The sequence below is a fragment of the Oryzias latipes genome, chromosome 18, assembly GCF_002234675.1.
Source record: "Oryzias latipes chromosome 18, ASM223467v1".
NCBI lineage: Eukaryota > Metazoa > Chordata > Actinopteri > Beloniformes > Adrianichthyidae > Oryzias > Oryzias latipes.
Genome location: NC_019876.2, coordinates 23694777 through 23721600, shown reverse-complemented (window position 1 = coordinate 23721600; position 26824 = coordinate 23694777). Strand labels below are relative to the sequence as shown.

At 38.6% G+C, this 26824-nt stretch overlaps 1 protein-coding gene and 1 long non-coding RNA gene across 3 annotated transcripts in view; both read right to left on the bottom strand.

Annotated features, from left to right (window-relative positions):
- The window catches only part of LOC110013936, a 105954-nt gene extending 80895 nt beyond the window's left edge, over positions 1–25059 (bottom strand). Inside the window, exons 1-9 of the mRNA XM_023948906.1 lie at positions 25041–25059; positions 24859–24927; positions 24476–24514; positions 19550–19816; positions 19068–19331; positions 18708–18977; positions 18264–18530; positions 17114–17413; positions 16569–16832 (exon numbers count right to left, since the gene is read on the bottom strand). Of these exons, the coding sequence (XP_023804674.1) occupies positions 16569–16832; positions 17114–17413; positions 18264–18530; positions 18708–18977; positions 19068–19331; positions 19550–19816; positions 24476–24514; positions 24859–24895 (1708 nt within the window). The 5' untranslated portion in view covers positions 24896–24927; positions 25041–25059. The remainder of the gene's footprint in view (positions 1–16568; positions 16833–17113; positions 17414–18263; positions 18531–18707; positions 18978–19067; positions 19332–19549; positions 19817–24475; positions 24515–24858; positions 24928–25040) is intronic.
- On the bottom strand, positions 7372–9026 carry LOC111946325. 2 transcript variants are annotated; one of them, XR_002872001.1, is made up of 3 exons: positions 8961–9026; positions 8386–8517; positions 7372–7531 (listed from the first exon to the last, which is right to left on the bottom strand). It is a non-coding gene; the product is annotated as an uncharacterized LOC111946325 (long non-coding RNA). The 2 variants fall into 2 exon arrangements; XR_002872000.1 differs by having other exon boundaries at positions 8433–8517.
- Positions 25060–26824: the final 1765 nt, after the last annotated feature.

Below are 26824 nucleotides of genomic sequence, written 5' to 3'. Positions count from 1 at the left end.
TGGGACCAAAGCCACCTAATATTCAGGAGCCCCAATCATTGGCAAATCATAGTCATGCAACCAAAGATTGAATAAAAGACACGGTGCACAAAAGCAAGAGATGAAATAATGGGGAGAGGCATGCATCAATGAACCATCCAGATCCATATAAAAAATAATCCAAATGAATTTTTTTTGCCACAGAGATGCATAAGACCAGGGATACAGAGAAAATTTGACCACCGAGAAATCATGAAATAACACGCAAAACGAACGGGATCCCATAGCCTACACAAAGTCCAGTACAGGGCTACTGATAATGCAGTCGATATAATGAAAGGTAAACCGATGAACACTTCGAGCGCCAACTGAATGCGCCACTGAGAGGCATAGAGGCAGAACAGTGAGAGCATCAGCGATAACAGTCATCCTCAGCCTTATATAGCGTTCGGAGGAAAATCGTGGAGACGGCATGGGCAGCTGAAAAAAAACTAATCCTGAAGGCGCATGAGGAACTAGGCCACTGATGCCCAGAAAGATGAACTGCAAGGCGCTAACAGGTCCAGATCAAGTCACATCAACCTGAACACTCCCTAGGGGCCACCCTCAGTGGCGGTTTTGAAAACGAAGCCCCGGAAAAATAAATAAAAAATCTATCACATAGCCCCCACAAACCTCCAAACCAAACCAGAGAGAGAATAACAAATTAAATGACCAGTCGAGAAAACAAGGCAACGAAACTGACACACCTACTAATGCAGCTGACGCAAGTCCCCAAGGCCAGGGCAGGACCCACCGGGGTACACAGAGTAGGGAAAGGAAGGCGGAGCAGAACCAGACGCAAAACCTGCGGGAAAAAAACGAACGAGGATCGCCGAGTGAATCAAAATGAGCCATAGACGCTGCATAAAAGAGACCAGTCATAGGAAAATGTCCACAGAGGAGAGACGGGTCCAAGAGAGACTAATCCACATGCTGACTAAACCCGCAGCTACAACAACGAAAGAAGACAAACAGAGTGCCGCTATAATAAGAAAGCCAGCAATGAATAAAAAAATAGTCAAAATTACATTCAGCTCCCAATTGACAAAACAGCAACAGAGAAAATGCCAAAAGCCACAACAAATTGAGCCAGAAGGACAAACCTGTCCAGACGAGGACCACCAGCCATCACAACCACAGAAAAGACCCCACAACCCCTGACACAATAACCAGACGAGGCAGAACTAAACAGCAGAAAATGAATCAGAAGTGCATCATGAAGTGGACCAAGAAGTCCAAATACTACAATTTCCAGGGTCCTTAGGGGCGTGAAGTCACCGATGACCGGGCCAGACAGGAAGTAGAAAACCTAAGAAAAACAACACTGGAAAATAACCGCACGCCGCTCAGCGTAGAAATTCTGATGACCACGGCAGACGAGAAGACCCGGACAGCACCTGATCGAGCGCCACCGACAACCAGAACAGCGCGGAAAGCACACCCACTGGATATGCCCGCAAACGCGCTGGGCGCCGTCATCCGCCCCCTGAATCGCCGCAGAAGGAGAGCAGCGGCGGCGAAACGAAAGCCCCACATCAGAAAAATGGGATCATCCATCGAAAAGGACGGGGGGAATACAGCAAGACGCCGAAAGACAGGAGACCCGCGGGCACGGAGAACGCAACGAATGAGCGCTGAAAGTAGGAAGAGAATGAACGACTGCGCACCTGGGCTTAAATAGGACACTGAGCAGGTGAGTTAATTAACTGAACCGCCCTAGAGGAGTAACCTGTAACACACTGCCGAGTGTGTCTTCCAGAAATTGCGACGGGTCGCTCATTTCCTGAACTGCATGACGTGTTCTTTCTTGATGAACAGAGACACAGAACAACAGAATGAATCAACCTCAGATGTTTTATTAACAGAACTTTTCATTTTATGGAGGATTTCAACAAACCTGCACAAAACTCTGAGATAATTCCCTTCTGAGAACTTGATTTATTCTCTGACCTTAGTGGCTCAGGTGGGTGAGCAGGGTTTCTATTGAGCAAAGGCTCAGTGGTTCAATCTCCTAGCTGACTGTTGTTGTGTCCTTGGGCAAGACATCTCACCTTCCCTGCCTCCAGTCAAACTCAAACTTTATTTATTTATATAGCGCCTTTCATTTCAGTTAAAAACACAAAGCGCTTAACATAAAAGCAGGTAAAACAGTCATAAAAACCGAAAATTGTTAAAAACAGCAAACAAAGGACAATCACACAAAGATGGGACCCCCCCCCCACACACACACACATACACACACACACCCCACCAACCCAGTTACCCCAGTAGAACCCCGAACAGAAACAAAGAACTGCAGTTTAAAGAAGGTCTGGCTTGGTACTGCTGTGAGGAAACGATATCATGGGGATCCATTTATTCCAAGGCCCAGCCCGACCACAGGGGCCATTACCACAGCGCCCGTTCAACACAGGGCAGCCTAGGGCCCACTCCATGGCTATTAGACCACAGAGCAGTACCCCAGCCCGCCCAATGAGAACAGGCACCGCAGCAACAGCATCCCCTACAGGTCAAGCCGGTGGTGCCCAAGAAAAATGGATCCCCAAGAGGAAACACTGTAGTAAAAAACATCAGAATAAAAATTATCATAAACTAACAAAAATAAAAGTAGAAAAAAGATAAAAAAATAAAATAAGATAAAACAATGTTAGTAATTAAAAAATAAAATACTTAAACTGATTAAAACATAACCTACTTATCATTGGTAAAATAACAATAAAAAGAATAGCATATTAAAAAAAGAGAAAATAATAGTCCTTACAAATAAATAAATGATTAAATAGGTAAATTAATTAATTAATTAATAAATAGATAAATAAAAAAAGAAAAGACATAAGAAATTATCAAAGTCATGTCAAAGCCAGACTAAAAAGGTGGGTCTTGAGCCTCTTCTTAAAAACCTCTACAGTTTCTGCGGCCCTGAGGCTCTCCGGCAGGCCGTTCCACAGGTGAGGACCGTAATGGCAGAACGAAGCCTCACTGTGTGTCTTGGTCCTCACCTTAAGGACAACCAAGAGGCTAGTGCCAGAGGACCTCAGGGTCCGCGAGGGTTCGTATTTTAAAATAATATCATTTAAATAAGAAGGCCCAAGACCATAGAAACATTTATAAACCATTAAAAGAACTTTAAAATCGATCCTGAAACGCACAGGGAGCCAATGCAGCAACTTTAAAACTGGTGTAATGTGTCAGAACTCGTGCCGCAGAGTTCTGCAATAGTTGTAGATTTGAGATAGACTTTTTGGGTAAACCAGAGAGCAGGGCATTACAATAATCTAAATGAATAAAAATAAAAGCATGCATTAGCACCTCTGTACTGGCAAGAGAGAGGAAGGGGCGGACTCTGGCAATGTTTTTAAGATGGTAAAATCCTGTTTTCACAACGTGTCTGATGTGAGGAATAAAATTCAGCTCAGAGTCAAAAAGAACGCCCAGGTTTCTCACACACACTGAGCAGATTTAAAATTATGAAGATGTGGCAAAATCATCTCTCTCTTGTCTTCAGGACCAATGACTAAAACTTCAGTTTTGTCCTGGTTGAGCTGTAAGAAGTTTTCTGCCATCCACAACTTTATATCTAAAATGCAGTTTAAAAGAGTGTTGACAGGTTCAAGGTCATCAGGAGACACAGCGATGTAAAGCTGTGTATTATCAGCATAGCTGTGAAAATCAACACCGCGTCTCCTGATGACATCCCCAAGAGGCAACATATACAAGTTAAAAAGTATTGGACCCAAAATTGAACCCTGGGGAACCCCACAACTTATTTCATGGACTCCTGAGGACCGAGTATCCATACTTACAAAACCAGTTAAGAGCAGTTCCTGAGGGGCCGACCCGACTACTAAGTCTGTCAAGTAAAATCTGGTGATCTACCGTATCAAAAGCAGCACTAAGATCTAGCAGCACCAGAACAGAAAGTTTCTGCGAGTCATAAATATTTCTGAGATCATTTAAAATTTTTAAAAGGGCCGTCTCAGTACTGTGATTTGTCCTAAAACCAGACTGACATTTTTCAAGAACATTATGTTCATTTAAAAAATCATGTAATTGAATAAAAACAAGTTTTTCAATAATTTTTCCTAAAAATGGTAATTTGGATACGGGTCTGTAATTGTCCATGATCTTTGGGTCCAAGTTACTCTTCTTCAGAAGGGGCCTCACCACCGCTGTCTTACAGGCAAAGGGGAATACCCCCGTCTGAAGAGAGCAGTTAGAGCAGTCTGGCTCCACTGGTGTTTGAATGTCCTGGTGATGGTTTGAGGGGTCTGGAGTTAATTCAGTCTCAATAATCAGAAATGCATATAAACTGATTTACAGATTTATTGATGCAAACATGTAATATAAATTCAAATAACCACATGAAGTGTTTTCACGAATGCACACAAACTGTTTCACAAACATAATTTTGAAATACACTTTTGGTTATTCCAAAAGTTAGAACAAAAACATACGTCGAGGCTTCATTCAGTTATTACGGACCTCGCCTGTGGAACAGCCTCCCAGAGAGCCTCAGGGCCGCAGAGACTGTTCATGTTTTTAAAAGAAAGGCTTAAGACCTACCTTTTAAATTTAGCTTTTAGTCGAATTTTAGGAATTTATTTGATATTTTCATTATTTATTTTCTGTTTTTGCTAGTTTTATATGTGTATGTATATACATTTATTTATTTATTTATTTGTATTTATTTTATCTATTTATTTTTAATTTGTTTAGTCACACTTACCATTTCATGTGTCTATTAAGGTTTATGTAATTATTTGTTTCTTGTTCATGTTTTAAATATACTTTAATTCTAATTTTATTCCTTTTACATTTTATGTGTAACTCCAGTGTTTTCCTCTGATGGATCCTCCTCATCTGTGACTGACCCTTCTCAGTGAACGGGGTTCTGTGGTAGTGTACTCCGTGAAATTGGGTGGGGGGGGTCACTGATGTGGACATGTCCCCAAAATATCGTTTCCCCACACTGTAAAAAAAATTCCGTAGTTTTTACGGAAAAAAACTGGCAGCTGTGGTTGCCAGAAAAAACCTGTAAAAAATACATCGACTATGTAAACAACTTTACAAGCACACCGTTAAAATTACATAATTTATTGTTTTAATTTAAGTAAATAAGCTGTCATTTAAAATTATTTTCTTATAAATACTACAGATAAATGTTGTGAATTTACTGGGCTATACTGTAATTATAACAGTCATATTTTAGAGAAAATACTGAATTTTAAGGTTAATTTGACCAATATTATGGGTAAAAATAACAGCAATAAACATTTATTTCACATAAAATGATGTCTTATCTACAGCAACCTGATGTTTCACAGTCTAGGATATGTTGTTGTATTTACAAAATTATGACGTTAAATTTATACAATGTTCTGTAAAGTTGTTTACATTTTTACCGTATTTTCTACATTTTTATTCTGGCAACCACTGCTGCCAATTTATTTTCGTAAAAATAACAACATTTTTCTTTTTTTCATGTTCTTCTTAAAAATCCAATCACAGTAACATACTTTTGTGTTTTAATTACTTTTTGAAACCAAGATACTTTTTACAAATAGAGAATATAAAATGTTATTTAGAAATTTGAACTTAGGTGTTTCCTAATCTTACTGATGAATTTAAAGCATTGCTCAACAATCCTGATAAAAAATATTTGCACGGTTTACTTTTTTGTTGAGGTCGATTACATTTGCTCATTTGCTTTGCTAAGACCTAAAAAGAAACAAAATGTACTGAAAATGTAACTCAGTTTCAAAATATCTGCTAACTGTGTAGCAAAATTCGAACCGAAGAATCACTTCAATACAAAGACGTCTTTACATTCATTTATTTTACTCAACCTTTTGCCTCTAAACACAGCAAATGTTTATCATTTGTAGATAATAAAACATTTTTAAAAAACATTGCACCTAAAACAGAAAACTACGTAATCACTTTTTTACAAGAGATTAACAAAGAGCAAAGAAACCTTAAAACTATGCTTGCAATGTTGCTTACAGTGTTTACACGCCTCTCCACTCAAAATCTGACCGTTCCTGAATCAAGGTTAGGACTCTTGGGTTCAAGATGAGACGAGATTTGCCATTCTTGTCCACTCTGGTCTCTCTCTCTCTCTGGGTTGATGGAGAAAAAGCATCTTCAGAAAGAGAGAAAAAAAAGGGTCAAAGTTAGAAAGTAATGTGCAAGTCATTACTAATACACACTCGATGAAAGGGCTCACTTTAAATAAATATTAAGTTTGCGGGTGAACAGTTCCAGTATTCTAGAGGAGGGGTGCTCATTACATCGATCGTGTTACCCAATAAACCGTGGGACATCAAAACTAAATACTCGAAAAAATACAAATATTACATTTTAAAACATTGCCGTTAGGGAATAATCCTCCTCACCATGATGTCACTTGATTGACATGAACAATGGCCAGTCAAACATCCTCTGATACATGTCACTGCACAAGCGTGTTCAACTACACTGAGTGCCAGATGTGTGATTGACTGGCAAATTGTGGCTGACATGGGAGAGAGCCTCTGTTGGCCCAGCTGTGTGACAGGTCCCAGAAGAGGCTCAGTACGACCCACAGGAATGTTTATTTATCCTTAATTAGAAGCGAGACAGAGATGCCCCGTTTGATCAAGCCGTCCTGTCATGGCGACTGCTGGGAAGTCCGCAGTTCCCGCCCAAGGGATCCGAGCCCACTCAGGCAGCAGCGTCGTCCAGAAGCATGTGCTTCTCAAGCCCTACCCAAGGACTGGGGCCCTGGCTGGGCTGCATGGCAAGCACTCTGTCGCCACCAATTCTCACCATCAGCCCCGCCATCCATTACAGAGCCTGAGTGAGTGACAGTGACCCCTCCACTGCCTTCCCATATGGGCTAGCTCCTGGGGGACGCCTGGTTGATCCTACCAATAGCATATGCTTGTCTCAAAGTTTAAAAGTAAAAAAATGAGCGCCAGATGTGGAGGTTTCTTCGTCGTCTTCAGAGAGGTGTGAAGGTTCAGTGTCAGACTACCAACCGTAGATGAAGCTGTTATTTTGTCTCGACAGGCCTGAGGTCAGTCACTCAAAAAAGGACAAAAAACTAGAACAGAACGCACACAGAAGCCGAGGGGAGCCGCTGACACGATACGAATCAACAAGTTGTTGAAGGGAAAATGCTGGAAACTTTTTATCATGTTATCTTCTAAGCACAGAAATGATCATTTCAAATTATATATATAGATCTTTTGGAGCTTGTAGTGTCAAACGTAGCTTGCATGCTGACAAATTGTGAGCACCCCTGTCCTAGAGCGATCAAAATCTGTAAGATTAGAACTTGAAGTTAAAAAGACAAACCTCTGTAAAACTCCAAAGTTGATGCCAGCTCCGGTGGATGGATAGTGGATGTTGAAGCTCTAGTAGTTTGCGAAGATCATGCATAGCAGAGAAATGTGGGAAGCATTGTTGGCCTGCACAAGGTTTCGATCCAGACTTAGCATGAACTTTCTTGTAGAAAGGCATGAATGCCCTAAAAATGAGGAAGAGTAGAAAAACAGTTTAGGTTTATGTAATTTTAAAAACCCAAGGCTTGATTTAATGCACCTGCGGCCAGACCAAGTGATCCGGACACCTGATTCTGGATTCTGGGTGGGTTAGCAAATACTTTTGTTTAGACTCTCTCTCGCTAGCTTACAGCTCCTCAAAACCCCAAGCTAACATTAACATAGCAAAAAAAAAGTGGAAACAATATTGGAGCAATCCATTTGTACAGTTTTGAGCCAGATGCAATTTTATCAGAGCAGGGAGACTTTAGCTCGCCCATCGCAGTTGCTGTGTCACAAACACAAACTTTTTTAAACTGCACCACAAAGCAGCAAGAACGTGATTTTCCAATGGAGTGGGTCTTCCAAGACCCCCCTTTTTTGGGTGTTTTTAACAGGTTCTTGTCGCCTTTTTCTCATGATGAAGAATATATATAAAATAGTTTAAGATTAAAATTGGGCTTCTGAGTATTTATTTATTCAAATTGTGTTGGATGAGGAGCAGATGAAAACCCGGTTTTTGAAAAAGCGATGAGTGGGTGAAAGTCTTCCATTCAAATTCTGAATTCTCCACTTGCAGACAAAAAAGATCCATGTTGGTCTTCATTTTTCTCCTCTCAGCTGTCATTTGGATCAAAACTGTATGGCTGCATTGCTCCAATGTTGTTCACCAGTTTTTGCTAAACTAATGTTAGTTTTGGCTTATAGTTTAAACAAAGGGTTGAGGAGAAATTAGTGAAAGGCTAAATTTCGTGCAAACAGTCTCATGAGTCATAGATCTGTTTTACCATCATCAATTATTTGCACCTGCCAGTATAAAAAAATAAAATGGATTACTTACTGCATACTAAAACAACTAAGAGTCAAATTCACGTCCTCTGTATTTACCGGTACTTCTTCTGGAAGGCACACGTCATCCACATGGCAAAACATTGCATCTTCCTTTTCATCCAAGTCGGGCAGCAGCAGATCACTGCATAGGTGACATCAGAAGGCTTAGTGACTGTTTTATTGTAAACTAAATACATATTTTCCAATGTGAATATTCTATTTTTCCTGGACATATAAGTAGTAAATACATCACATTAAATGTGTTTTTAAAACCACTCACTGGACATGATACAAAGCAACCCTCCCTTACCAGGTCTTTGACAGTATGAAGTTGACACACAGGTCAAAAACACATTTTAAATCTATGCCAACACAAGAAGCATTAGTTTTAGTGTGGAAAAGTTGTAAACCTGATAAAAATGGGCCCTAAAAGCAGCAAAAGTAGTAAATGTTCGCTTGCAGTTTGGGCCATGGCACTTAAAAAAAAACACTATTAGGTTCATTTCTGTGAACATTACAATACAATGCAAATCCCTGTAATGTTGCTCATGTTCAACTGCAAAACTGACATGTAATCATATTTACCAACTATAGTCCTTCAGGAAAGGCCCAATAACTGCACCTGAAAAACAGAAACAAGAGAGATAAAAAAATTTTTTAAAAACTATGCAGAAATGTACAAAGACAAAATTGTTCAAGAGACATTAGCATATTTAACACATCCCTGATCAGAGCTGAAAGAGAGCAGGAGAGACGCTCAGAACTCCTTCAAACACAAACCCACAACTTAGCTCTCATTCCCAAAAGAACTAAGGAAAACTGGGATTTCAAACTTCTATGCTAGACTATGACACTCATCTGATGTTGAAAAAACGGGCAAATCTTTAAGTAACATACAGTAGAATGCAAAAAAAAAAATTCTAAATCAACTTTATTTTCATGCCTATTTCTAGGGGTGTGACGATAACCGCATCACCGCACGTTGTTTTGTTTTTTGTTTTTTTGAAAGTTCTGCATATGGTGCGTGATTGGAACTGGAAGAAACACATTAAACACATTCATACGACGGAGTTTTAGGGCCACCAAAAGAAAAAAAAAAGTTAAATTACCAGATTTTAAGTCGTAAATTTTCGACTTAAAATCTCGTAAATTAGGAGATAAAAGTCATAAATAAGGAAAAAACACCACTGCTGTCTGTTTATTGGAGCCGTGGTCGAAGATGAGAGACGTGGATCATTTCGTGAAGCTTTATTTTCACAAAGGTTTCACAAACAAAGAAATTCTTAACCATTTGGTAACTCAAAATCAAATTATTGTCAGCATTAGGATATTGAAAAGAATATGCTGAGAACTCTTTCGGCGGAAGCATCACACAGACTTGGAGGAGATCTTGACCTTCGTGGAAGAAGAAATGATTAGAAGTGGACAGCTGCAGGGATATCGATGGTTTCATCATCGGGCATTGCAGAGAGGTTTTGTTGTTTTTCAAGAGACAATTAGAGCTCTGATAAAGATTTTGGATCCTGAAGGGGTAAATTTGCGTCTGGCACTCAAATACAGGGGTCTGAACGCATTATGGCATGTGGACTCCTATGACAAACTAAAGCCTTATGGAATTGTAATAAACGGTTGCATCTATGGATTTAGTCGTCACGTAATGTGGATGGAAGCATATACCACCAACAGCGACCCCAAAGTTATTGCTGATTATTACATCAACACAGTGACGCGCGTTGGAGGATGCCCTCAGCGCCTGCGAGCTGATCCTGGGACAGAAAATGCGTATATCAGAGAAATGCAAATGTCCTCCGCAGACATCATACGGACCATCACGCCGGACAACAAAGCTTCATCTATGGTTCCAGCACCGCCAATCAATGAATTGAATCATGGTGGGAGATCCTTCAGAAGCAGTTTGCTCAGTTCTGGATGGACATTGTTCCAACCCTCAAAGATGATGGTCATTTTACGGGCGACCTCTTGGACAAGAATCTGGTGCAGTTCTGCTTCCTCAATTTAATTCAGGTATTCATTAGAAATATCTTTAACACCTTTCTCATCTTTCCCTGACAACAACTTGTTTTAGATAACACTGTAGATGAGAAGTAGTTTGAGCCAAAACGGACAATTTAGACAAAAGAATTTGGAGCACAAAACACGACATGAAGTTATATGTTTCTACTAGGTTCCTAATATACATGAAGTCATTTTTAAATAAACAATTTTAGCTGAACCTAAAGTTTATTATTATTATTATTTTCAGATTTAACAATGTAAAATGTGTACATGACTTTGTCTTTACAGGAGGAATTAGGGGAGGTTGTGGGAACATGGAATTTGCACCAGCTAATGACAAGGCCTTCACAGAGTTTACTCAGAGGGCGCCCCATCCTTCTCTACTCCATGCCACAACTCTGTGGAGCAGAGGACAAGCTCCAGCTGGTGAACACAGATGACATTGCTGTGTGTAAGGAAAAATGCACACCAGAAGGACAATACCCTTGTGATGAAACAATCTTTGAACTCTGCATACTGCTAATGAGTGAAAACAACTGGAATGCTCCTGAAGATGCCTACAGTGCTGTGGAACTGTATTCCACCTAAGAAATGAAATACTTGATCATCTTTAATTAAGTCTTTATGTCAGACACATTTAAGGTTCAGATTCTTAAAATATATATGACTTAAATCCAACAAAACAAAGTAATAATCCCACCAATGCAATTTAATGTTCTGTTTAATGATGTGAAGTTCTGTTTGTCTAAAAAGCTTAGTAAATGTTACACTAAGTCCTGAAGCTAACTCTTTTACCTCGAAGATTTTGTTATGAGCCGGGTGACGGTTAAAAAATGTATTTTTTATATATATTTTTTGCTTTGTATGAAAAATTGTAAGCTGCCCTGTAGCAAGTGAAAGTCTTGAATTTAAATTATTGTGGGGGCTAGAAGGAGCTCAGCAGAATACCCCCAGAGATAACTAAATATGTGAGTTTACAATAGAAGACAAAGCTCTACTGCTGTATGTACAGGCAATTTTATTGTTAAACTTGAATTATTTCATGTAAATAAATTACATAACAAAGTAAAATGAAGAACATGTGCTTTTTCTCAAAACTTTAAGACAGCTCCCAGGTGACTGTACTGTACTGGACTCCTTCAGGATGCAGAATGAGACCAAAAAATACTCATAATGTTAGGCATGAGTTTTGGAGGCACAATACAGTTTGATTTCAGTAATATTAGATGTTTTGTTTTTCTTAAAATAACAAAAATAAACTTCCTCACATTTTTTTGACAAGCTTCCTTTCCTTGTATGAACAGGTAAAGTGAAATTCTATAAAAGTAGAAATATTTTAATATAAACATAAAATTACAAGAGAACAGTCTGAATTTCTATTTTTTTAACTTCAAGAACAATATTTGAAAACAGTCAAAAATGTTAATTTACAGATGCCAGAATACTGAGATGTAACTTTACTTTTGTCAAAGCTATGTCGGATTTTGTATGAAACCCCAGTTTTGATTACACAATATCCATTGCTCTCCAGGCAAATACTGACGGTCTCTAAATCCTTTCTGAAAAAATTTTCCGATTGCTTTCCATTTAGCTGCACAGAAGTCATGGCTGAGGAAAGGATCTTTCAGAGTTGTTCCTGGGTGCACCGTTCCTAAAACTCTGTCCAAAAACTACTGTAGGCTTCCCTGATCACACCTGAGCCAGTTGCTTTTTCAACTGATTTGTCGGGGAGCAAACGTCGGATGTTTAAGTTTTTGTCCAGGATGTTTGTGTCACTAAAAGCCTCAACCATTTCATTGAAGCTGTTTGCATGGTGTAGAATCAAGGTTACTTCAGGTATTACAGGCTGAGGGTTTTGCAAGATGTCATCTGGATCAAAGATAATTGTGTCACTGAGAGATGTAACATCAAACTCTGATGAATGCTGTGCACCTATTATTATTTCAGGGTCAGAAGTCTGAGATTCATTGACTTCAGTGAGATCCACTAGAACTGCATAGCTTGGTTCACCAGAAAATGTGACATTTTGGATTTCATTGTCAGATGTGCTTGATTGTGAATGTTCGTGGTTCGAAGAAGAGCAAAAACTGCTTTTTGTAGAAACATTGCGCAAATCTTGCATAGAGTTTCAAGGTAGTTCTGCAAAATGTGACTGTTCATCTGTGTTCATGTTTGAATTTCGACTAGAACTTTCCTCTGAAGTAATTCATTCAAAACTTGTCTCCACCAATCATTCTTGGATTCTTAATCACGCGTCATCAGTCTGACCAATCAGAAGTGGTTAAAGTCTTCACTTCCTTGTTCTGATTCTGCTCATAAAGTCTCTCAGTTACAACAAAAATACCAGCTAAAGCTCGTCTTTAGCGGTTTTTAGCGGTTTCCACAGAATCCGGTATCAGACCGTGGAACAAATGAACAAAACAATGAAGCTCAGAGACGCTAGTCTTTCTGCATTCGGCGGATTATTGAACTACCTCTCCAATGATGCATTGGGCTAAAAGTGACAGTGTGAGCGTCTCGGCGCACGAGTCCCTCCTTTTAACATCTTGAAACAACAACGGACATACATCAAACAGTTTTTAAATCTTCTAACTTAACTTTTATTACATCTTTTAGAAAAAACAGCTGCAGCTTCCAGCTTTTTCTGCCACAATTATCACAAAATGCATGTGAGATCATGGAGGGACTGTGGGTCAATACAGACTGATTTTCTCCTTTTTTTTAATTTTTGGATGCTGGTGTGCCGCGGGATTTTTGTCAAGGTTAAAGTGTGCCGTGGCTCAAAAAAGGTTGAAAAACACTGCCCTAATAGAAGAAGATGGCTGCAGTATTGATAATTATTACAAAATCAAATGACAAAAGACAAAAATCCAAACAGCTGAAAAGCTTTTCTCATATCACGACTCTGGAGACATTGAACGTTATCAGCAGGTTTAATGATATTTAAAGAATAAAAGCAAATGATCAATATAATTAATGTATAAAAATATCCACAGCATTTCATCATTACTGTACAAAACTCATAAAATAATAGACTGATAAACATATTTCTTTCACCAAAATCAAAAGTCATAAAACTAAATGTTCAACACGCACCGCGATGCAACCTTTGACTTGAGACGTATGCAGCAAATTCTTTAAATGACACAAATAAGTGCGTGGATGCATGCAGGTCTTTTCTGTTTCTGAATGCGCAATTCTCGATAAAGTTTAATCAAATAAATGTGTTGTAGAACAATACCCGTCGCAACTGCTAGAGGTCACTAAAAACAGGTCGAAAATAATCAGCCCACTGATAGAACATTTAAAACACATTCATATAACCCTTTTAGTGGAATGTTAAAGTGGAACCACTTTAACATTGGGAGTTGGGTCATCTAGACCCACTAGACAGTGCTCTGAACCTTTTTTCTTCAATGATTTGTGATATTCACTGGTGTCCATGGATTACATGAAATCTTTCCACCTTTATCCACCTTTGTCATGGTAGGGAGAACACGTCAATGTAAGGGTGGGGTCATAGGATAACACAAGGGATAACACAATATTTAATTCTCACTCATAACAGAACAAAACTTGTTTAGAAAAGTTCTTTAGAAAAGATTTAGTGACCTAAATCCTTGTGTGGACTCAAATACAATTTAGAAATCATTTCAAATGTAAAGAAGTTTACTACAGTTTGTTAGTCGTGTTCAGCAGCTGCAGAAAGAGTCAGAAGCTGAGTTCCTCAGGAGTTTTTCCTCTTTAAAGAAGTCTAAATCCAGGTGGCGCTCTTGGAGTTCCAGGATAGAAAAGCAGACAGCCCAGTTTTTCTTCATTCTTCTTCAGCTCCAGCTGATGACTGAGACATTGACTGTTATCAATAAAGTTTATTGAAGCTTTTTCTTCTGGAAATGTTTCCTTCTGACATGTGAGAGATTCTATGCAGGTGAGTCCTGAAGAGTTCTTCTTGTTTCATTGTTCTCTTCTGCTTTTGTTAATAGCCTGCGTGTTTATGATTGGTTCTTTAAGGTGGGTCTGTCACAGATTTACACGAACCACAGCCTGCAGAGCACGGCTGTGGGTCGACTCTCAGACGCCGGTCTGGAATCACGCCGGATCGTGTCTGTGACGGGACACCGCTGTGAAAGCAGCCTGCAGGCTTACTGGGCTCCATCACTCCAGAAAAGACGAGAATGGAGCAACATACTGTCGTCCCGCAATGTCACAACCAGCAGTGTTCAGGGTCCACAAAAACTAAATATCTGTCCTTTGAACAGCAATATGATGGACATGCAACTATCTCTTTCAAATTTTACGATTAATGGCACTGTTGAATTTAATTTTAAATAAACAATTCTGTCTTCCTAAAGCCGACTTTTTTGCTCGGTACAAAGTTAACAGGCTCCATGTAAAATAACTTATTAATTAATAAAACCGTTTTTGTTGTTGTTGACAACTAATGTTCAGATTTATTGGTAGAGATTTCTTATAATACAATCTTGGAAGCTACTTGTGTATTTGTTTCTTTAAAACACTTTGCTTCATCATTTGGACAAGAACGAGCGGTAAGAGATGCACAATGACGCTTTGATTATTTTATCATCACCATATGATCCTACTTTCTTCCGCTACAGTGCCGGCTCCGCACTTGTAGTCATGACAACGCGCAGCACCACATAAAAATAGTCTGCTTTTTGTGAAAAAGTGATCTAAACTGAACAAAAAAAACAAGAATAAAGGACTAAAACTGATTGAATTTTTTTTCTTTTTTTGCAAGAGACCATGGTACAAGCATGCCTTAGACCTTAGGAAGTATGCAATATCACTTTTTAACACACTACGCGGAAGCAACCATCTGACGCGAAGGCTTCCACGGCCTTTGATCTTTGGGGCACAGATGGAAATTTGCTCCTAAACTGATGAGAACTGGTGACCTCCAATGGAGGATCTGACATGGGGCTGTTATTTGGAACTGATTTATCTTTGTTCTCAACCACTGTTTCTGACCTCTGCCCTTTTTGTGACCTAAGGGAGACACTTTCTCATGTTTTCACTCTTTAAACGGCTCTGTTTACTGGGAGATTTTTGATTTTTATTTATTTATGGGTCAGGGTTCAAGAAGGTGGACAAAGAGAATAGACAACTGCTTCATTTCATTGTTGGAGAAGCCAAACTTGCAGTTCATATCAGCAGGAAGCATAAATTTGTGGATCAACGTTTTACTGATTCAGTCTCAGTGAGTCACTTTCTGAGCTCAAACAAACTGAAGTATTGTAATAGAAATAATCCTTTAAATCAACCAAAAAGTCCCCTCAGATTACCTATGTTGGCATAATCTGGATCATTTTCTGGGTCTTCAAGGCCTCTGAGTGACTCATAAAGAGCAACATCACCTTCAAATACAAACCAGAAGAAAACAAAATTAGAAATTTCATACAAACTTTTCAAACATGTTCATTCAATGATGTCTTCATGAAAAATAAGAAGTCAGATTTCAAGCTGACCATGGAGCAGAGAGGCATATGTGTTGTGTTGAGCATCAATCTCATCTGGAACATAATTCTGATTTTGTTCATCAGACCTGCAGAGATGAAAGAAATCAATAACTAAATAAACACAGACATCAATCAAAAAAAGCTAAAAAGTACCAACCTGATGGAGCTTGAATCTGTAAATGACAACATCACATGTTTCTAAAGTCAACAGCATCATTGCAAAACAGTATCAATCATATTGTCAACAATGGGATTTTAAAGGAACATTTCTCACCTTTTGACTTTTTGCAGAAATAAAACATCAGTGGGAAAATCATCAGTAAAAAGACACAAACTGGTCCAACAACCAAGACAGGAAATGAGGAGCTGTCAGGTCTGGATGCTGCTGGAACACATCATGGATTAGAATCAACCTTAGTGGACACATTCATGAACTAAATGCTGCTGTTATTGTTCATGCTGAGAACAACTGGAAAGATTTCCTGACATGTTACTGCCAACCAGGAGAAGCTCATCATCATCTGGAAACATCAACATTCATCTTCATCACATATGATCCCAACATGTTTGACGTCTGCTTCATTCTGCTTTGACATCCAGTTGATCATCTAAATCCATCTTCAACTTCTGCATGTGTTTCAAATCAATCCAATGATGAAAGTCAAGCTAAAAATAGGAATCCAAACATGTTTCCACTCACAGTGTCCAGTGATGTTGACTGCGTTGCTGAATGCTGATCCAGACTCACACCAGTACACTGCATTACTGGACTGGATCTTCTGAACATGACATGTTGATCCATTCATTGTTCCCCAGTCAGAACAGAATGACAGGAAGTCAGGAAGCAGAAACCTGCTGACTCTCCACTCAGCAGAGTTTCCCTCACAGCTCAGTGAGACAGAGTCAGAGGTGAAGTGTTGGACTCTGTCAGGACTCACTGAGAGAGACGCTGATGGATGAAGATCTGAAAACAAACAGGATGAAGATCAGCGCACTTTAGCTTCATTTGGAGAGCAAAGAGACACAAAAACAAATGTGTTTCAATGGATTTTCATTCAATGGCTTGGAGTTAGAATGGCTCTATGCAAATGAAAAGAAACATTTGTTTACAACATTTTGAATGACATTTGACTGTTAGCAATAAGTGGAAACAAGCAAACTAAAGAGCAGAATCTGACAGCATTAGAAATGTGAAGAGAAATCATTCAGTGTTGACAGAAATGAATCAACAATCAGAAGTCTGACCTCCAGACCAGACAAAGTGAGGTTGACTGTAAAGAGTGTAGAAGTGTGGCTCTCCTCTTCCAGCTCTGCACACATATCCTGCTGTGTGTGTCTGTCCATGAATGATGTAGGAGTTGTCTGCAGTCCCATTGGAGCTAGCAGGCAGCAGCTCATAGCTGTAAGAGCCAGACTTGTGTGATAGATCAGGAACAGCTTTATACCAGTAGAAGCTCCATCCTGCAGACACATGTTCAACCTCACAGCTCAGAGTCACTGAGGCTCCAGGACTCAACCACCATGGAGACACTCTCAGGACAGGTTCTGGTGGAGAAATAGTGTTGTTTTTAGTGACTTTGTTGTGTTTCTGACCAAACTCTTTCATGTGACACCTTTGGTTCTGATAGAAGAAGCTCCACAGGTTGACAGAACTCTGATAACTCTGCTGTCAGACAGAAATGAAGCAGGAGATTTTTCACTTTCTTCATGATTGTTTTGACCTCTCTGCTGCTCTGCTGTGACTTCTGCTGCTCTATGACAGAGCCTCTATGACAAACTACACTATTAGAAGAAATGATCAGCAGCTTCTCTTCAACAGAGATCATTTATTGTCAATGTTTCACTTTTACAGATGATGGACCAACTCTGTCAGCGTGCAACACTTTGATTTTTGCAGGAACTGCAACAGAAACACAGCAATGCTCTTTAGCTGAAATGGACTCAATATTATTCAATTCTGTCTATTCCACAGTTATGTTGATTTTTCATCACAAATTGTTCCTGTCACTTAGTTGCTATGGTTACCAGTACCCCTCCCTGCTGTCCATAAAAAAAAGAAACAGTAGTTTAATCATTAAAGATGAGAAAAATTGTTGTTCTTTTTTAAGTAATTTTACAGCTGTTTTCAAATCAAGCACACAGTGTCACACCAACATCCTTTTGTTAGTTTTATGTGTTTACATTTACAGCAGGGCTCATTTTGGCATTTTTAGAAGACAAATTTGTTCCAGTGACTTTCTAGTTAAAAGGGAAGAAAAAGTTGTGTTAAAAAAATAAGAGTGAAGAGCTTTAGAAACAAAACTTAACAGTTTAATAGATATTTGTTCAAAATAAAAAACTTTATATGGTTTATTTTTTCATATTTTGTGCTCCATTCAAACCTTTTTAAACTCACCATGAATGGTGACTGGATCACTGAACTCTGTGTGATAAACTGGTTCTCCTCTTCCTCCTCTGCATCTGTAGACTCCTCCCTGTAAGACTCTGATTTGTCCATTTGAGAGGAAATCAGCATCTTGTGTTCTCAGCAGTTTGGAGGGTTTCTCTCCTCTGAACCAGAAGAAACTCCAACCAGAAGATGAAGGCTTCACTGAACAGCTCAGGGTCACTCTGCCCCCTACTGGAGACTTTGTGATCTTCAGTTCAGCCTTTGGTTTGTGTGCTGTGGAGTTCAACAAATGGATGTAATTATCTGTCTAAACAGAGATAAATGTCTCAAAAAACATATATTTATAAATGAGGATAATTTATTTATCTATTTCCTACATTCATTTTTATAAACACAGATATTTTGTTGTGTTTGAACAAACATTTATAAAAAACAAACAATCTAATTTACCTAAAACAGACACTCTGACAGGTTTACTCCAGTTTGTAGCAGAATATGAATCCTCTGTGGGTCTGCTCTTACAGCTGTAGTCTCCACTGATGGAAGCTGTGATAGTCCAGTCTTTCTGCTTTGTCCTGAATGTCTGTGACTGAGGTCTTCTCCATTCATACTCCCACTGAACTCCTTCACCTCCCTGAACCTCACATGTCAGAGTGATCCTCTCTCCTCTGAAGATCTGAGACCAGCTGGGTTTTTGGGTTACACTGACTTTGTTGGAAACTGTTTCCATCAGATTTAAAAACAATAAAACACATTTTAATGTTAAAATCAATGATTGTGAAAAGCTTTCAATAAAGTGAAATCCCTCACAGGTTATTTGAATGGTGACTTCATCACTTGTATCAGAGTAGACGGCTGGTTCTCCTCTAAATCCTCTGCATCTGTAGATTCCTCCTTGTGAGACTCTGATGTTTCCATTTAGTCCATCATTGATTGTGTCTTCAGAGGTGTGTGAGGTTCTTCTGAACCACTCATATTTCCAACCAGCAGATTTCTCCACAGAGCAGATCAGTGTCACTCTGTCTCCTACTGACACAGTTGTTGTTGCTGCTGTCAGTGTGGCTCTGGCTCTGTCTGCAATGTTTGAAAAAACACATTTACACTTAATAATTATGAGAATAATGTTGCATCAGTAATATCTATAACTAGATGAATAGAGTTTATAAATGTAGGAATTATTGTTGATGGACATACATTTTAAATAGATGCATTAGTTTGTCCGACATTAATAAATTCCTAAATATACATTTTCTCATAAAATGAGTCATATCAAAAACATACTAAGAAATTACCTGATACACGTATAGAGACTCTGTTGCTGCACTTTTTATAATCTGAACCCTTCCTGAGACCACAGCACTGAGAAACACCACTGTGACTTTTATACAGCAGATTTATTTTGAAATCTTGTTGTGTGACGTCAGAATAAAGTGTCCAATCATTTCTCTTTAATGTGTATTTCCAGTCATCTGTTCTTCCTTCCTTCATGTCACATTTGAAGGTTAAAGATTCTCCAGGAAAAAAAGTTGACCATTTGGGTTCAAAGGTCAACACAGCATCTAGAACAAACACAAGCACACAATTTTATTTAAAAAACTTGATTTTTCGATGTCAACAAACACTAACAAAATCTTGCTTTGTCTGTAAATGATGCATTAAACTGACATGAATGTGAAAACTATGAGAAGAAACAACATCATAGTGATATGGTGAGAGTGCAATGGTACAAAGTACTATGTCACACACATGCAGAATCAGCTCTAGAGAGATTTTTATATTATTTTCAGACATATGTGATAAACATGCACCAATAAGGAAAATAACTGAGAGATCTAGTCAAGCTCCTTGGTTGGATGTTGATCTAAATCAACTTATGAAAGAGAGAGATCAAAGACTTTGGTCATGTGTCACTTAGATTACTGCTCTGCTATTGGGTCAAATGCAAACAAAGATGACCTTGAAAGACTTCAGAAAGTGCAGAACAGGGCTGCAAGATTAGCTCTGGGTTGTCCTTTTAGGACTAATACAGACTGGATGCATCCGTGTCTTTCATGCATGAAGGTTCAGGACAGGTTTGCATGTAGTCTGATTTTGTTTCTGCATAAAATCTGGACCCTGCACAAACCCTTTAGCTTATTTTTGCAGCTGTTGTCCAACAATATAAGACATCATTTAACACTAGAAAAGCTTCTGTTACTTTTACTCTCCCTCTACCACGAACCAGAGCCCTAAAAAACTGTCATGTATTTTGATGATTTTCTGTATCAATGCATGTATTCTTTAAGGCCGCCTTTACACTGCATGGTTCAAGTGACCCAATTCCGATTTTTTTACTCTCATGTGGCACAGAACGGATATGATCGGTGAATGTTTAAGCAGGACAAAAGCGCATGGATTCCGTTTTTCTCAGATCGGATACAGGCCTCACTCAAATGTGGAAATAAATCGGAAACGAATCGGATACGTGCATTTGCGTGTGCCATGTAAGCAGACAAATCGGATATTCTCCAGTAAATGCGAGTCGTACGTCAGTGACATCAACTCAGGACACCACCAACTGAGATCACATGACTTATGACTTATTAAGGTGCTTTTTGTGCGCTGATTTTGCTGTCAGCGTGTTACCTTTCAGCCTCAGGCTTCAGACCGTAGTTGGAAACCGCTGTTATGTCCGGTCCCGGTCGAGACGCAAACGGTAACTAATGAAGCGGGACACCGTTGCTATGGAACAGGCTAGAAGCCGTTTATTTCTTTGGGGACGTGTGTGTGTGTGAGCGCGCGCGTGCGTGTGTGTGTGTAAGGAGAGAGGGGGGGTGTGAGCGCGGAGCGGGGGAGTGTCGGAGAACCGTAAATTAAAAATAAGGTGTCTCGCCCAAAAGTTTTGGAGTCTTTCTTAGCCCACTCTGGAGGCTGAGGGTTCAGAACGGAAAAGTGAACCCTGAGGAAATCTCCCGTGTGTTTCTGACTACGGTCAGAAAAGATAAGTCATCGCGCAGGAAAGGTTCAACACTTGGATCAAACTGTTCGGACAGCACAACGTCTGCAAAGACTTCCTCATTCAAAACTCAGAGAGAGAACATAAGACGGCCGACCAGCCCTCCCTTTTACTCCCCCATGCATCCCCTCAGAAGCGCCCAAGGCAACGCCTCCTTCCGTCGCCGCCTTGCCTCCATGACAACCGCAGTCACAAAAGTCTGAAAGAGGTCCGCGGAATGCGGAAATACTGCTACGTAGTCCTCAGAACGTCTACATTTGATAGTTTCAGCATTGTATAGTGTAAATGCAAAAATCAGATACGGGTCACTTTTAAAAGATGATGTAAGCGGGTCGTCAAAAAAATCAGATATAGTCAGAAAATCGGATATGAGCATCAAGACCTGCAGTGTAAATGCGGCCTTAATGCGGATATACCAGGAACAGTAGTTTTACGTTTGGTTAAGACAAATGGAGATCCTTAAATAAATACATAAAAATCTATGTCCAAATGGAGAAACATGGGGGGGGGGGGGTGACCCACTATCTGTCCTCTGTCATCTTTGACATCTTTTCTCAGGAATCTGGGCTCCCATTCACAACTGACACAATAACAGAGCAGTAACCAGACTCATCAGCACTAAACCACATGAAGACTCTCTTTGAATAATGAGACATTAGTCCACCATCCTGATCCAAACTGGATCTTTGACCTTTGCATCTGATCACATGACGTCTAGTTATTTAACGTTTGTGTCAAAGCTTGGAGATGGTCAGAACAGAAAGAAAGAGAACTTCCTCACCAGCAGTCAGAAGTGAAGAAGCTCCTCAGATGAACAGTGAGTGACTTCAATGACTAATAAATGTGAATGTCTGAACTTCTTAAAGGTCTGGAAGTTTTCATTCTGATTATTTCAATAAAGAAGAAAGAAAACACAAAGAAACTCACCAACAATGGTGACTGGATCACTGAACTCTGAGTAATAAACTGGTCCTCCTCTTCCTCCTCTGCATCTGTAGACTCCTCCCTGTGAAACTCTGATTTCTCTATTAGAATGGAAATCAGTATTTTGCACTGTCAGCACTTCCTCTCCTCTGTGAAAATAATAACTCCAACCAGATGATGATGGATTCACAGAACAGGTCAGAGTTCCTCTACTTCTACTTATCTGAGCCTTTGGAGGATCTGGAACAGATTTAAAAAAAATAAAAGAAAAAGATTTTATTAATATTTAAACACATTTACAAGAAAAATCATGATAAAATCTAAATTGATGATTTCTTGTTAAAATATAAGAAATAAAATATGTGACCATCTTCTTAAATAGAACCATGTTTGTTTACTTTAACTATTTATAAGGATTCCTGTCATCTATTTTGATGCCTTTAATAACAATATAGAGAAAAACTCATAACATGTTTTGCATCTCAAAGAGGTTGATAGAATAAATTCAGAGTTTTCTTGTTGCTTGTATTTTAATAATTTTAATTCTTGTATAAAACCTTTGTGGAGATAATTGATCACAAAAGCATTTTCTTGTGTCTAACCTGACTTCTCTTTTTAAAAAGGAGTGAAGGAATGAACAGCTGATGGAGGTGAGTTTTGTTGTTTACAGGTGTGAGTTTCTTGTTTTTCTATGACTTTGTGTGTTTTTAAGCCACAACCCAATAAACTTATTCTCCTTGGTTGTTAAATGAGCCACAACTTAATTTTCTCTGTTCCAATCCTTGATTATAAAATTGTAATATTGAAATAATATTTGAGCAAAAGTCTGTATTTGACTGAAAAATACTTTTCACATCAGAGTTGATGTGTTTTTACATCAGTTTATTTATTTACAGCAAAGGTTAGTAACATTTTCCAAATTGATTGAGATGACCCTTTTGGTTTCAGGTTCTAATTGTCATTTTTGTTAAACTTAGTAGAAAATGAAAATAATCATTACATTCTGCTAAAACTAAAATTCTTACCTAAAACAGACAACCTTAAAGCTTCACTCCACTTTGTTGCAGAATATGAATCCTCTGTGGGTCTGCTCTTACAGCTGTAGTCTCCACTGATGGAAGCTGTGATAGTCCAGTCTTTCTGCTTTGTCCTGAATGTCTGTGACTGAGGTGTTCTCCATTCATACTCCCACTGAACTCCTTCACCTCCCTGAACCTCACATGTCAGAGTGATCCTCTCTCCTCTGAAGATCTGAGACCAGCTGGGTTTTTGGGTTACACTGACTTTGTTGGAAACTGTTTCCATCAAATTTAAAAACAATAAAACACATTTTTAATGTTTAAATCAATGACTGTGAAAAGCTTTCAACAAAGTGAAATCACTCACAGGTTCTTTGAATGGTGACTTCATCACTTTTATCAGAGTAGACGGCTGGTTCTCCTCTAAATCCTCTGCATCTGTAGATTCCTCCTTGTGAGACTCTGATGTTTCCATTTAGTCCATCATTGATTGTGTCTTCAGAGGTGTGTGAGGTTCTTCTGAACCACTCATATTTCCAACCAGCAGATTTCTCCACAGAGCAGATCAGTGTCACTCTGTCTCCTACTGACACAGTTGTTGTTGCTGCTGTCAGTGTGGCTCTGGCTCTGTCTGCAATGTTTGACAAACACAATTACACTTAATAATTATGAGAATAATGTTGTATCAGTAATATCTATAAGTAGAGGTTATACATTTAAACATACTAGATAAACCTACATTTTAAATTGATGCTTTAGTTTCTTCAACATAAATAAATTATTAAATATAAATTCTTTCATAAAATGAGTCATGTAAAAAACAAATTAAGAAATTACCTGATACACGTATAGAAACTCTGTTGCTGCACTTTGTATAATCTGAACCCTTCCTGCGACCACAGCACTGAAAATCACCACTGTCTCGTTCATGCAGAGGATGCATTTCTAAATCTTGTTGTGTGACGCCAGGATAAGGTGTCCAATCACGTGTCTTCAATGTGTATGTCCAGTCGTATTTTCTTCCTTCTTTCATGTCACATTTGAAGGTTAAAGATTCTCCAACAAAAAAAGTTGACCAATTGGGTTCAAAGGTCAACACAGCATCTAGAACAAACACAAACACACAAATAATAAAAAAACAACAACTATATTTTACAATGTAAACTAACACAAACAAAAACGAACATCGTTTTTAATACAAAAAACTTTGTCTAAAAATGCTACTTGACATTAAATGTAAAAACTATGAAAAGAAACAACAAAAAGTCCAAAAGTGTCACCTTCAGTGTGTCCACTGTGGAGGAGTGAATACAGCACTACTGTACATGAAAGATGGAAACATCAGAGATTCAGAAACTGATACAATATTTCAACAATAGAAAGAAATGAAACTAAAATTGTCAATGAATGTGACATTAAGTCAATGGTTTCTCTAACAACTATGTCAAAGTTTTAGTAAATAAACAAAGAAAAATGATTTCTTTCTAAAGAAAACTGTTCATCATGATCCCTGATAGAGTTCAGCTGAATCCTGTGGAGAAAACAGCTGCATGCAGTTGAAACATGAAATTCTAACAATTTAGTTCAAAAATAGTTTTTCTTTGGTTTGACATTTTTCCTGATGAATGTGATGAAAACAGCAAAAGTTCTTTGAAAAACTCACAGATGAACTCCAGTTTACAGAGCAGAGTGTGTCCCATCCTCACAATCAAATCACACTGATGAGAAAATCCTGATGGAAAAGAGAAAAATGAAAGTGTGTTTTTTTAGGAAAAGCAAAGAACTGTGAGAAACTAAAAAAACATGATGTTTTCTGTAAATATTGAATGGAAAAGACTCACTAACTTCTAGTTTCCTTCTTTAAGACAACAACAACACAACTGTCACAACGTCCTCGACTGAGAAGGAAGAAAACAGAATTTCTACTCATTTAATGAAAACAGATGAGAAGAAAAAAGTTATTTCTATAAAATTTAACACACAAAATCTTAATACATTTAATAGTTTTTAATTATGATTGAAATCTTCAAGTCCAGATTGTCCACAAAGCAGTGAACTTCTTTCAGTCACCAAGAAATGAAAATGTTCTGATTCTGGTAAGTCTAGAATACTCACAGTGTGGACTGACTGATAGTAGTTCTGCTCTTTGTTCATCCGTGTCCTCTCTTCTAACAGCAAATGTCTTCATTCTTCTAAACCACTAAGATCAGCTTCTGGGATGTGAAGAGTCACATGGTCTCAGTGCAGAAACATTTTATATTTCTGCATTTTATGGTCACTTCCTGGTTGAAGTGTTAACATCACATCATTCACACCAGATGAAGAAGAAAATATAAAAACTGCTGCAGCATGAAGTCATGAGAAGATGAACTTTGTCCATTTTCATCCTTTCAGTCGTATACTTATTTAACACTTTTCTATCTTCTTCGAAGTTCCAAAGCGCTTTACACTCACAGACCCATTCACACACACATTCACACACTGGTGGCGGCTTTTGAAAAGTGATCATGAAGTAGCAATTATAATTTGCGGTTTGGGTCCAGCCAGAATTAAATGACACCAAGTTACCAGAATAGAGCTGTGAAAGAACAAGCCTGGAGCAAGATTCCACAGATTTGCATCACTTGAACATTTCACACCAAGCCTCTTCCAACTATAGATGGCAAACATGCTCTAGTAACGGGTAGTCCAGTGTGAACACCATGACCTAAATGTGTGTTCAGGAAGGTGCATCACATTCCCGGTGTGAACGTAGCATCAGAGACTCATTAGTATTACAGTGTCCAGACGACTGCAGTCTGATACAACTGTGTTCTGATCCAAAGTGCTGTTTAAATTGAAGAGAGTCCTGATTTTGATCAATCCAAAAAGTCATAATTAGAAACATGAGCAATACCTGCTGTTCATCAATATTGTGTGAACGTACCTCCAGTTAAATGGTCCGGACACGTGGCAGTTGTGGATCCCGTTCTATTACTGACATAGTTGGAGGCTGTGCAGGTAAACTTCTGCACTTGTCCCTGGTTCCTGATGTTGTGCTGCAGACTGGAGGCATCGTAGGTTTGATTCCCAACAATCAACTTGTAGTGGACATTGTTGGTGGACTTTAAACTGCAGGTCACTAAAACTGTGCAGAATTGGTTGGAATCACTTGAAACGTGTGTGGAAGTCAGAATGGGGACTTTAATTATGGACACTGAGGAGAGACAGGAGAGAAAAGAAAACTATAGAGAACACAAAGTTTCAGTGTATTCATAGTCTCTAAAACCTGGTAGGCATTAAAACTTTTGCTGTTTGTAGTTTGGTTTATGTTTGTGTTTGTAACATCCAATGTAAGTTAATGAGATGTGACTTCACATAGAAATTAATAGTCAGTTAGTTTAGATTCAGTCCTCAAACCAGACATTGATGACTTCAAGCATAAAACATTATTTTAATTTCTGAAAATTGGCTCAATTGTTTCAGTCTGAAACGTTTCCTTATTTAAAGGTTTTGAGAAATTAATGTTATGTAAAAAATATATTGCACTCTTTATTTTGCAGTGACTACATAATCTGAATTTCATAAAGAACTAGAAAAAAAAACAAGGGTTTACAATAAACCTGAAGAGTAACTGTAACGGGGTGATT